Here is a 13,445-nt window from a genome sequence, read left to right as displayed (position 1 = left end):
GCTGTAAGACGAACCACCGCCGCTTCCTTTACGATCATTTGGTCGATCAATAGAAAATAAACAGATGCAATATTTCTCCAGTGAAATGTCTACTTCCAGTCTGCAGCTCGTAATAAACTGCGAAGAAAAACTGGAAACTAACGATGCACATTTTTCACTTCTTTATCAGCGTTCATCTAAAGCAGGGACTTCAAACTCATTTTAGTCCAGGTTCCACATTCAGCCCAGTTTGACCTCAAAAAGGTCGGACCAGTAACATAATTACAAATTAGCTCATGAATAATGAATCCAAATTTTTGTCTTTGTTTTAGTGCAAAAAACAAAACAAAACAAAAAACCATTAAATTATGAGAATATTTACAATTTATCCAAACAAAAAACATGTGAGTAACCTGAAAAAATATGTGCAATTTTAACAGCATTTATTCATGTCCATTATAGATCAGATCTACAAAGGCACAAAACATTTAGTAAGAGGCAGAATATTGTTAAAATTGTACTTAATTTTCTTTTGTTCATATTTGTTCAGGTTAATCACATTTTATTATTAATGTAAATATTTTCATAATAAAATGTTATTTTTTTGCACTAAAACAAAGAGAACATTCAGCGTTATCGTTATTTATAGGCATATTTTAATATTATCTTCACATTAAATCAAGAAGCATATTTGGAGTCAATGTTTATAGGTTATTATTTGACTTGAGATCCCATTGTTCTGCATGTGGAACCTGAACTAAAATGAGTTAAACACCCTTGACTGTTAATATCTTCAGTGTAATTTTTGCACTTTGCAAATTCATCCGGTGGACCGGATTGGAACCTCTAGTGGGCCGGGTTTGGCCCACGGACCGCATGTTTAACACCCCTGATCTAAAGGTGTTAAATGCTTCCTCAGTGAAAGAAGAAGAATATTCCTCCAGTTTGCACCTTGTTTTTTTCCTCTGTTTTTGTCCAGTGTCATGTTCAAGTCGAGAGAAATGTCCGATTTTACAGCAACTCGTCTTGTTGGAGCGTTTAAATGCAGCTCCAACTCTGAAAGATATGTTGGAGGACGTCTTCCTGCCTGCTGCTCGTCTAAAATCTTCTGTTTTTTGGAGGCATCTTGGTAAAAATGCAGTCCGGTACCAGGTCTACATGAACCACCAGGCCTCCAGATGTGACCAGGCAGCAGACGGAGCTTAAACACAACCTGGGTTGTTTCACAGTTCACATCCTCCGACTTCCAGAAAGTCAGGGCAGAGCAAGGCGAGACCCGAGCCCAGCGAGGAGCTCTGCTGGTGGGCAGGAGGCTCAGGGTTTCTGGGGTCCAGGAGAGAGGACCACCGGAGTGGACAGTCCGTCGACGCTCAGGGCCGGGATGTGGATCTGGTTACTGCCGTTAGTGGGAAACTACGGAAACACACACAGAAACATTTACTTCAACATTTCACTTCCCTCCTCAGTGTATCTTCAAGCAATCACGTCAAATATGTGCAATAACCCTGTATAATGTCAAATATGTGCAATAACCCTGTATAATGTCAAATATGTGCAATAACCCTGTATAATGTTAAACATGTGCAATAAACCTGTATAATGTCAAATATGTGCAATAAACCTGTATAATGTCAAATATGTGCAATAAATCATACAATAATCTTCCTCGGATTACAATGAAATATTTATCTAAATATAAATGCACTATTTTTAACAGACTTGAGTTCATAGACACACATACAGTTAATATTGTGTCTATTCCTCTGTTTCACCATATAACCTCATAATTATAATTACACAACTATATTTTTGCACACTCATGTATATTTCTTTAAGACCCAGCTGTGGGTTTTCTGTCCATGTTTGTGAACAAGAGTTTCCCAGCTTTATACAAAAAAAAAACAACTGTCCACTGCAAAGAACATTCCATAAAAATAAAAGAAAAAGCATCTGAAAAAACTGTTGCATCATGATGTTTCCGATATAGGCAATTATTTAATTTAAAAAACCCAAAACTTGTACTTTCTTGGGTCTCGGGAGGTTAAATATCATACTGATAATATTTGTCTTGTTCTTCTTTTTGTTTTTCTATAGTATTGATAAATTTCTTCCCTACTATTTTTTTTTCTCCAAAGTTTTTTTTTATTGAATTTTTATATTGTAACAATCATAACTGCAGTTGAATGTATATAAAATATAACAACATAGTTATGTATCCCCACTCTAACAGAGTTCCTGCTACTTTTTATTCTATTTGAATGGAGCGACTGTAACACCCAATAATTTCCCCCTGGGATTAATAAAGTATTTTATGTCTGTTTTTATTTTTATTCTACTTTTAGTTCTATTTGTACTTTGCTTTGTGTATAATTTTGTATTGCATTTTCTTATCTTGTTTTTTATTTTTGCCATTTTATATTTGCTCTATTCTTATTTCCTTAAGTATTAGTGTTTTATTAATATTGTTGCACTGACTGGAGGAGCACTCCTAATTTCAATGCACACACAATGATAATAAAAGCTATTCTATTCTATTCTATTCTATTCTATTCTATTCTATTCTATTCTATTCTATTCTATTCTACTCTATTCTATTCTATTCTATTTTATTCTATTCTACAGATACCACTTATGGCTATTTTCATTCTGGACTGATCAGCAAGTTCTCTTCTGGGATTAAAGTTTTCTTGTATAAAAGTCAAACCAGTGGGGAAAAAAAATCGATCTTAAATATAATCTGTATTTGGAACTTGTGTGCTTTTAACCTTTTGTGCTATTTTGAGTATTGCAGTGTTTTAAGTGTGTTATGATGTATATAAAATGTGTTATGTAAGTACACAGATGCTGTACTCAACAGACACAAAGTAAAGAACATCTTGGCTGTTTTTTGGAAGACGAACCACCAAACCTGTGAAAATAGCAGCACAGGAAGCTCATCATTCCATTTACTGTAGGTTTTAACATATTATCGTCCTTAAATTCACACCCTGTGCAGGTTAGTATGTGTTGGATGCAGGTCCTGAACACACAGTAGCAGTCTAATGATGGTACAAAGGGGATTTTCTACAGTAAATATATTTTCTACTCTGACTGTATTTTCTTGTCCTCTCCTCATATTTTCCAGTATATTTGTTATTTTTCAGATTCAGATGGAAATCTGAATCTGAAAAAAAAAATAATCGGATGAACATGAGACAAACATTAAAGCTGCACTCTAATCCCATGGTTCTATATGACAACAAACATACAGAGCTAAGGGTATGTTCATCATGTATCTGTATAATCTGCTCTGAGTGACTCATCTCTCTGCGCTGCTGCTGTTTTCAGGTCTAATCTGCAGGATGTGACGTGAACACAGATATGAACGCAAAACTGAGATAGAACCAGGGTTATATTACACACAAACAGGATGAAACACTGACCACACAGTCACTGTAATGTAAACTAAGCTGCTGCTTAGTGTGTATGTATTAAAATGAATAATACTTCTCCTGAATAAAAGGGTTGTTTAGAGTAATTTAACCCATAAAGACCTAAACAACCACCAATGACAAAAACCATTTACTGATCTAAACTTTTTAATACCTGTTGATCCATTAATCCTATCAATACATGGAAACAGAGTCGCAGAAAAAAATCATTAGACCATCAAGTCATCAAAAACAATGGTTATGCGATCAAGTATTAACTCCTGTGTGTATCATGTGACTAAAACAGACAGAAAAGAAAACATGGAATGTCTAAAAGCACTGTTTTTGTCAGTACAATGCCATAGATATTGATGTAAGAACTGAAGTGATTTTGGTTATTATCAATAAAACATGGAAAATGGATAGATATCAGCTCTGAAATTAAACTACAATGAGCTATTTTTGTTATTAAATTTGTCCAAACAAATGTTTCAAGAAATTCAAGAAAACAAGGGTGGTCTAATAATTTTTTCCAAGACTGTAATTGGTGTAAAATGCCGTTTGTCATCTTTTCATGGTCATCACATATGATCCATTTTGACGTTCAGAAGCTCTGAAGTTACCATGGAAACACCGTCATCTTCAACAACACTGATTCACGAGTAAAACCCATGGAGTTGGATCAATGACAGTGGATGGACACACTTGTTTTCATGTTCAGTTAATAACAGATTTTGGTGAAAATGTCACTTTTTCTTCAGTTTTCTGTTCTGATAGAATAACCTTTAATTTTGAGCTTTCATGAACGTCTACAAATTAAATATAGGATATGCAAAACTGAAAAATGCAAAATGCAGAGGATAATATTATAACAAATGGTAAGACAAAACTTCTCTACATTTAATAAAGTTAAATGTAGAGAAAAATTCATTTGGAAGTCACCACGGAACTAGTCCCAGGTCTTTAAGAGTTAAATTTCTGTCCCTATTTGTAGTGTTTTCATCCAAAGCTTCAGACTTAAATAAAAGAAGCCACTGTTTGTCTCTAGTTTTAACCCAAAGTAAATGTTTTAACTCTATGTTTATTGTAACTGTGCCATTGTTCACCAGTAAAACCAATGGAGTTTAACTAATGACAGTCAATGTAGATGCTTGTTTTTTGTGTTCTATTGCTTTCTTCAGTTTTCTCTGTCTTGATATAATAAACTCGGAATTTACTGTGAATTTTTATAAACACCTGCATGCTCAGTGAATTAATTAAATACAGAAAAATACATGATTTTCACTCTGCAACGTTGATTCACTAGTATTCATCATGGAGTCTGATAAATGACAGAAGTTGCAGAGGTTTGATTTTATGTTCAGTCATTGATATCCTTACTGAAAAAGTCACTTTTTTCAGTTTTCTCTGTTGTAAAATAATAACCTTTAAATTTACTCTGAGTTTACATGAACAGCTACATGGTAAGTAAATTATATATATATAGAAAAATACCTAAGTTACACTGAAAAATGCAAAATACAAAGGATAATATTCTAATAAATGGTGCTAAATTACTTAACAAAGGTTAAATAGAGAGAAAAATTCCTTTGGGAACTGCCTCAAAAGTAGCACTGGGTTTTTGCGGGTTAAAGCAGCAGTGAGGTCATAATATCTACATCTTTTTACCTGATTTCTATTGTGATGTTGTAGTTTTCATTTGCACCAGCAGGGGGCGCCTCAACACCACAATAAACACACAACAGAACGTTTTAAGACCAAAACAGGAAGTCTTTACAGTCAAGCTCACACCCTTACACTTAAATCCACATGAACGACTGAAAAAAGAAAAGTCAAAATGCACATGGACAACTGTCACAGCTGCAAACTGAACTGCATCCACACACAGCCAGAGTCAAAGTCAGGTGTAAACAGGGCAGAAATACAGAAAACATGATCCCAGGCCATGGATTTGATTGGTTCTTTGGTGAACTAATAACAGAGTATTTGAGCGTCATGTAGCTGCAGATCCCACCTGTGGGTCTGACTGTGGGGGCGTGTTCATGTGGTAAAGTGACGACGGTGGACGCCGTCTGTGCATGAATTCAACTGCAGTGTGGACGGTTTGTCGAAGTCTTTTGTCTGTGGTGTTTTTCTTCTCTCTATGCATTTTTTGTTTCATTTAGTTTTCTGCTTTGGTATGGTTCACAACGAAAAACTGACACAATATAACAGAACAGAACAGAATAGAATAGAATAGAATAGAATAGAATTAGAAAGAATAGAATAAAACAGCACCAAACAGAATAGAGCAAAAAAGCATAGAACAGAACACAAAATAAAATAAAATAGAACAGAATGGAATAGAACAAAATAGCATAGAATAGAACAGAACCAAACAAAACAGAACCAAACAGAACTAAATAGCAAAGAATAGATTAGAACAGAACAAAACAAAGCAGAACCAAATAGAACAGAACAGAACAAAATAGCATAGAATACAACAGAACAAAGCAAAACAGAACCAAACAGAACAGAATAGAACAAAATAGCAGAGTAGAACAGAACAAAGCAAAACAGAACCAAATAGAGCAGAATAGAGCAAAATAGAATAGAATAGAATAGAACAGAAGCAAATAGAACAGAATAGAACAGAACAAAATATCATAGAATAGAACAGAACAAAAACAAAACAGAACCAAACAGAACTAAATAGAATAGAATAGAACAAAATAGCATAGAAAAGAACCAAACAAAACGGAACCAAACAGAACTAAACAGCAAAGAATAGAATAGAACAGAACAAAACAGAATCAAATAGAACAGAATAAAAACAAAATAGCATAGAATAGAACAGAACAAAACAAAACAGAACCAAACAGAACTAAATAGAATAGAATAGAACAAAATAGCATAGAAAAGAACCAAACAAAACGGAACCAAACAGAACTAAACAGCAAAGAACAGAATAGAACAGAACAAAACAGAATCAAATAGAACAGAATAAAAACAAAATAGCATAGAATAGAACAGAACAAAACAAAACAGAACCAAATAGAACAAAATAGCATAGAACAGAACAGAATAGGATAGAATAGAATAGATACATCCTGATAATTTAACCCAAAACCTGAAACAGAAAACACACTTGACAGCTGTGTGTCTGCGTGTACTTTGGGTGAACCTGTCCTTTAATCAGGAATGTTTTTCAGTGTTTGTGTTCAGAGGACAGATGGAGCAGACGATGCCAGAACACCACAGAGACTCGAGCTGTACGAGTGTTGGACCTGGATCACGTACAGGTACATGCAGAGCACAGAGTGTGTGTTTTCTCAGTGTGTTGCAAAGCTGAGTCCTGACTTCAGTATTTCAGGGTTTATATGTGCTGGTGGCAGCTGTGCGGGCTCAGTGTATTACCTGGAAGGAGAGCTTGGCTGGTGAGCGAGGAGCGATGGGACTGAGCGTGCTCCAGAAGTGGATGGTGGAAGGAAGAGGGCTGGGGGTCAACAGGACGGGGGTCTGGAGGAAAAGGAGAAGTGGTCAGAGAAAAAGAAAACAGGTCCAATGTCCCTGTATGTCATCGGCATGTACTATCAAGAATCAATCCCCAGTTGAATTTGTGAGGTTGTCAGGTTCTCTTCTATTTCAGAGTCCTGTGGTCTGGATGCAGGAGATCATCTCCCAATAGAAGTGGGAGGTACTTTCACTGGAGGAGAACTCAACTAATTCAATCAAAGTCCATATATGACTTCTATCAGTGATCAATAGGAACTATATTGATATATTTCACCATTTACATGTTATGAACCATCAAAATATGGACCATTATAAGTAAAGACACATTTTTAATATTTAAAAGATTTGTCAAAAATTCAAAAATCTAAATTTATCAAAACTGTGAACAAACTTTATAGACATCGTCCCAAGGAAGACACATTAAATTGTAAATGAGTCAAACCAGTAGTTTTGGAGAAGATTGTTGAAATCTAGACATTGGTGACCTTGAGTTTGACCCTTCAAGGTCACTAAAGCTCAAAGGTCATGGACCCAAATGAAAGTTCATATATGACTTCTATCAGTGCTCAATAGTAACTATATTGATATCTGTAAACATTTACATGTTATAAACCATCAAAATATGGACCATTATAAGTAAAAGCACATTTGTAATATTTCAAAGATTCGTCAAAAATTTACAAAAAAAAAAAAAATCTAAATTTCTCATAACTATGACCAAACTTTGTAGACATTGTCCCAAGGAAGCTACATGTAAAATTTTTAATCAATCCAACCAGTAGTTTTGTCAGAGAAGATGTTTGAAGAAATTGTGAACGAAGACAACAAGGAAGACGATGAAGACGATGCCGGACACAGAACCTTCACAACAACTCATGACCCATCGGCCGGTGAGATAAAAAGAAATAGAACAAGAAAGAAATGAAAGATGGTGAATGTTTACCAGAGCGTGGGAGGTGATGACCGTCGGGGTGAGTGTGTTGGTCCCTGATCCAGGAGCCAATAAACTGTTAACAGCTGCATTCACCTGCAGAGAAACGGGATAATGAAGTCAGAGGCTGCACCAACACTGATGAACTGATGAACTGGTAAGAGCTGTTCCAGACGGCAGACCTTATCCAGGGAGAGGCCAGGGGGGAGGGAGGGAGAGGAGGGCAGCTCCAGGCCTCGGGGCTTCTTTGGTTTGGGAGGAGCGGCGTCCGAGGTCGACGTTACTGGAGAGGTCGCCGTTGACGATGAGGTCACTGGAGGAACAGCAGAGTCTGACAGGAACAAAGGACGCATTAACTGCAGCTTTAAAGGAGTGATATTTTCCTTTTTTTAAATAGAATTCTGCATTTTCCAACATTTCCCTGTGTTCTACATAAACTGAAAATGCTCTGCTCCACAGGTCCATCTTCAACCCTATTTCTGAGTAATGACATGAGAGAGGTGGTTTGGACCGCTGGCCCTTTAAATGCACATGAGCCACTTCAGGCCCCGCCCCCTCCAGGTTGTCGGCTGTGCTGCTCTGTCCTGTTCAACCAACAACTGAATATTTTAGGTAATCGGCTCGAAGTTTGAGTACTGACAACAACCACTGCTGCTGACAACAACCACTGCTGCTGATAAACAATTATGTTGTCCTGGAGAAATGTTTGTCTGTAGTCTGGACCTTATATGTGCAAATGTCGTGACATAACTAGTCATAAAATGTAACAAATTAAGAAGGAATTAAAACAGGTTGTAGAAATTCACTGGATTTCTCTCAAAATGATTATAAAGATAACTTTGCAGCACCTGGAGGGTTCAAATTCAAACTGTATGAACTATTAGGTTCCAAATACACAAATAAATGAACCAAAGACTACTAAAAGTGGGTTTAGCAAAATATGACCCCTTTAAACCAGAACAAACTGTCTTTTGGAGTTAAAAAAAAAATCAATCTGTAATCAAAAATCAATCTGTAACAGTGACTCTCTCACCATATTCCAATCCAGACTCAAAACTCACCTCTTCAGAATAGCCTACCCACCATAAGTTTTACCCTCTATTCTGCATTCTCATTTTCATGCATTGCAATTATTCTTTTATCTATTTCTCTACTTCTTTGCATTTTATGCATTGTCTGTTTTATCCTCTGCTGTACAACGTCCTTAGGTGTCCTGAAAGGCGCTTATGAATAAAATTTATTGTTATTATTATCATTATTATTTAAAAAAAAACTTATTGTTAGTAAAATATATTTTTTAATTCTCTTTTTAATTGAAAAAGCAATATAAATACAATTGCATCAATTTCTGCAAAAGCATTTACATGACACTTTTTCAATGTTTTTACATATTAATAAAATTTGTGTCAAAACTATGAGGGAGGAGCTTATTGTCCAGGCAATACCTCAAAAGGAAAATGAATAAATAAATAAATAAATGAGAAAATGAAAATACATCTAGGTCTCAAAAAAAATTCTAGATACACTCAAAGGAATTGTTACTATTTTTGTGTCTAATTGCAGATGCATTTATTAGAGTGCAGAATTCATAGAGGAGAGCACTAAAATGATTCCCACAATGTGATTTATTACATTTTAAGGGACTCAAATCATACCATTAATTAACACAGAATAAACGCATGTCTTAACCCATTTTCACCCAGCATGACTGTGATAGTTGCACATGGAGGAGGTGATGACGAGAACACATAGCAGGCAGTATGAGACATCATTTTTTGTTTTTTTTTTTCCCACCAACTTGTGTTAATTTATTTGGAATGACAGAGGAAGGTGTTATCAGAGCATATTGGTTACAAAACAGTCCACATTTTCACCTCGTCCTGATATCATTCATAAATATATACTTTTAGAATATGGCCAGGAGGTTTAACAAGATGTGAAGTGGGGGTTTAAAATCAGCCTATATGTTGTATTTCTACTTTCAAATATAAAGAAATGACCTAAAATGATCATCAGTGTGTTGAGAATAAAGAGCTGTGAAGTTCTGCCAAAGACAGATAAATAGATAGATAGATAGATAGATAGATAGATAGATAGATAGATAGATAGATAGATAGATAGATAGATAGATAGATAGATAGATAGATAGATAGATAGATAGATAGATAGATAGATAGATAGATAGATAGATAGATAGATAGATAGATACTTTATTCATCCCATAGGGAAATTTACAAAGATGCCAATGTGTTAGATTGTAGAGACATGAACTAAATTTATTTCAAGTAACTGGTCAGGGGATTTATGTGACCACTAGAGGTAATAGTGAGTCACTCTGTTGGTTTCCCATGGTGAAGAAAACAACCACCAAAGCATCAGAAAGAAACCAGAGGGGATGAGAACCCTTAAGAAACAACTTTTAGAGTCAAAGAAACAAAGTGATAAAAATAGAAACTTTTGTTTGTTGTTTTCTCCACTGGACTCAGCTGTAAATGTAAAGAATGGAGTTCGATGCTAAATGTCAGCATTTCTTCTACAAGGGTGAGTTTAATTGTGAGGCTTATGAAGGTATAAAGTTATTATGGGATGTTATCATCTTTGCTAAGTTGCCATTTGTTGATCCTCGGTTCAGACTACACTGTGACAGTTCTGACCTTGTTTGTTGGATTAAAACAGATCTTTAGTTCAGCTACTGACAACACAAACTGAACAGAAAACAGGTGATTAGTGGTTTTACTGTGGCTGTTTTCAGTCTAAAAACAGAGCTAAGCTAATAGAGGTAAGCTAACAGAGCTATAATGTAAACCAAGGGTGTCAAACTCATTTTAGTTCACGGGCCACATTAAGCCAAATTTGATCTGAAGTGGGCCGGACCAGTGAAATAATAACATAATAATACAGAAATAATGTCAACTCCAAACTTTCCTCTATGTTTTAGAGCAAAAAAAGTAAAATTATGCGATGAAAATGTTTACATCTACCAACTATCCTTTAAAATAATGTGAATAACATGACCAAACTGAAATTTCTTAAGAAAACTAAATACAATTTGAACAATATTATGTCTCAGTTTATCATTTACACATGTAAATTACAACTTACAGATCACAGTGGATCAACAAATACACAAAACATTTAATAACAGGCAGAATATTGGTAAACTTGCCTTTCAGACATTTCAAAATGTTCATATTTGTTCAGGTTATTCGCATTTTTGTGAAATGATAGTTTTAGTCTAAATACAGTAAAATGATATGAAAATGTTTACATTTACAAAGAGAAAAATGTGGAGATATGAGTATTTACAGGTTATTATGATAGTATTTTACTGATCCAACCCACTTCAGCTTAAACTGGTCTGTATGTGGAACCTGAACTACAATGATTAATATCTTCAGTGTAATTTTTGTATTTAATAAATTCATCCAAGGGGTCAGACTGGACCCTTTGGCGGGCCAGATTTGGCCCACGGGCCGCATGTTTGAGACCTCTGATATAAACTATCAGATGATGCAGCCTGTGAAGAGTATAAGACAGTGTTAATTTGAGCGACTGTTAAAATAAGCATCTATGGATTTGAATTTGAAGAGGAAAACTTGATGATACCATAATATAGATGTGTGCAAACAATGAACTTTAGACTTTATTCAGTGACCGATGCAGTCCGTGGATGCAAAGGGTTGATTCACTGGTGGTTTTGAGTCGAAGCGTGTTCCGGTACCAGACTGACCCCTGATGGTGTGAGTTTGTAAACAGAATGATAAACGATTTGTGAAGGTTACCTGTTAGTATGTCCTTGGCCTCTGTCTCTGCTCCCCCCACCTCTCCTGGCTGCTGACCTCCGACCCCCGGCTCCATACAGGAAGGAGGTGGGCTCTCCACGATAGTGAGAGGGGGTTCTGGTTCCCCCGAGTTACAGAGGAGCTGAGGAACCTGTGAAGACGAGTAGTGACGTCACAACTCAGCATAAACCCCAAACATGCCATTAAAACCCGGCGGGAGTTCATCCTTCACCTTATTTTCCTGCAGCGCCACGATATCCAGCAGCCCCTCCTCTGACGGCAGGGTCTCCTCCTTGATGATGATAGGGGGCGGGGGAGGACGAGTGGCAGGGGGAGCAGAGGGGAGAGGAGCAGCTGTCAAGGTGGGTGGAGGCTGCTGCTGCTGCTGATGTTGCTGCTGTTGTTGGGGGGGTGAGGAGTTGATGATGACAAAGAGCGGGGGAGTCGGGTGAGACGTGGCGTGGGGGTGAGGGGGGTAGACGGGCGGGTCGTCCTGCTGCTGCTGCACCGCCGCACCCATTGACATGTGAGGGGGTGGAATGGGACTCACAGAACTGCCCACGGGGCCGAGGGGAATGAGGGGGGTGAGGGAGGAAGGATCCCCCACACTGGTGAGATAAATCTGAGGAGGGTCGCTCAGAGGAGGAACAGAAGGATTCTGGGGAAAAACAGAAAAACCTTCATAAAATTACAAGTTAAAAATAGTTCCAATGTCCCTGTATGTCACCATCATGTTCTATCAAGAATCAATAACAAGTTGAATGTGTGAGGTTGTCAGGTTCTGTTCTATGATCCAGTCCTGTGGTCTGGATGCAGATCAATGTCCCAATCGAAGTGGGCGGTACTTTCACTGGAGAAGAACTCAACTAATTCAATCAAAGTCCATATGTGACTTCTATCAGTGATCAATAGTAACTATGTTCATATATGTGACCATTTACATGTTATAACCCATCAAAATATGGACCATTGTAGGTAAAGGCAAATTTTTAATATGTCAAAATTTTTTTAAATGTAAATATTTTTAACTGTGAACAAACTTTGTAGACATTATCCCAAGGAAGCTACATAAAAAATTGAAATAAATACAACCAGTAGTTTTGGAGAAGAAGATTGTTGAAATCTAGATGTTGGGGACCTTCAGTTTGACCCTTAAAGGTCAAAGGTCATGGACCCAAATGAAAGTCCATATATGACTTCCTATCAGTGCTCAATAGTAACTACATTGATATCTGTAAACATTTCCATGTTATAAACCATCAAAATCTGGACCATTACTAAAGGCAAATTTGTAATATTGAAAAAATTCTTAAAAAATTTGAAAATCTAAATATCTCAAAAATGTGAACAAAGTTTGTTGACATTGTCCCAAAAAAGCTAAATATAAAGTAGTAGTTTCGTCACAGAAGATTTTGCAAAGAAGACAACGACAACACCAAACAGTAGCTCACGGTCTATCGGCTGGTGAGCTAAAAAGTGAAAGATTAATAGTCATATGCCTCCTATTCTAAGAGAATTTTCAAACTTACAATAATACATTAAAACAAAAATTTCATAACCATTTTTTCCAACAAATGTGTGAGTTTTAAGATTATCAATTACAACACTGACTGCAAAAAATACACCTGTAGAAAACTGTTCAAAGCATCTACCATATATATTTAAGAGGCCAATAATGAGGATATAGAAACCCTTAGTGAGGTTAAAGACCCTCAGACAGTTTCTCCTGGGCTCTGAAGAGGTTTTAAGATCATTAATAGGTCTATGTTTCATTCTTATTAATGACATGGAGCTTGTATAATATCTACTGAGATGTTAAAACATTCTGTGTCTTCAGTCAAGAGTACC

The 13,445-nt window shown here is 36.4% G+C and overlaps 1 protein-coding gene across 1 annotated transcript in view; it reads right to left on the bottom strand.

The window, feature by feature from the left end:
- Positions 1-779: 779 nt before the first annotated feature.
- elk1 (ETS transcription factor ELK1) overlaps positions 780-13,445 on the bottom strand; it is a 31,769-nt gene continuing 19,103 nt past the window's right edge. Inside the window, exons 6-11 of the mRNA XM_030139917.1 lie at positions 11,830-12,255; positions 11,598-11,748; positions 7,998-8,146; positions 7,828-7,911; positions 6,786-6,887; positions 780-1,392 (exon numbers count right to left, since the gene is read on the bottom strand). Of these exons, the coding sequence (XP_029995777.1) occupies positions 1,294-1,392; positions 6,786-6,887; positions 7,828-7,911; positions 7,998-8,146; positions 11,598-11,748; positions 11,830-12,255 (1,011 nt within the window). The 3' untranslated portion in view covers positions 780-1,293. The remainder of the gene's footprint in view (positions 1,393-6,785; positions 6,888-7,827; positions 7,912-7,997; positions 8,147-11,597; positions 11,749-11,829; positions 12,256-13,445) is intronic.

Source organism: Sphaeramia orbicularis, chromosome 7 (assembly GCF_902148855.1).
Source record: "Sphaeramia orbicularis chromosome 7, fSphaOr1.1, whole genome shotgun sequence".
Taxonomy (NCBI): Eukaryota; Metazoa; Chordata; class Actinopteri; order Kurtiformes; family Apogonidae; genus Sphaeramia; species Sphaeramia orbicularis.
Note: the sequence above shows the minus strand (reverse complement) of the source record. Positions and strands in the feature narration are given on the sequence as shown.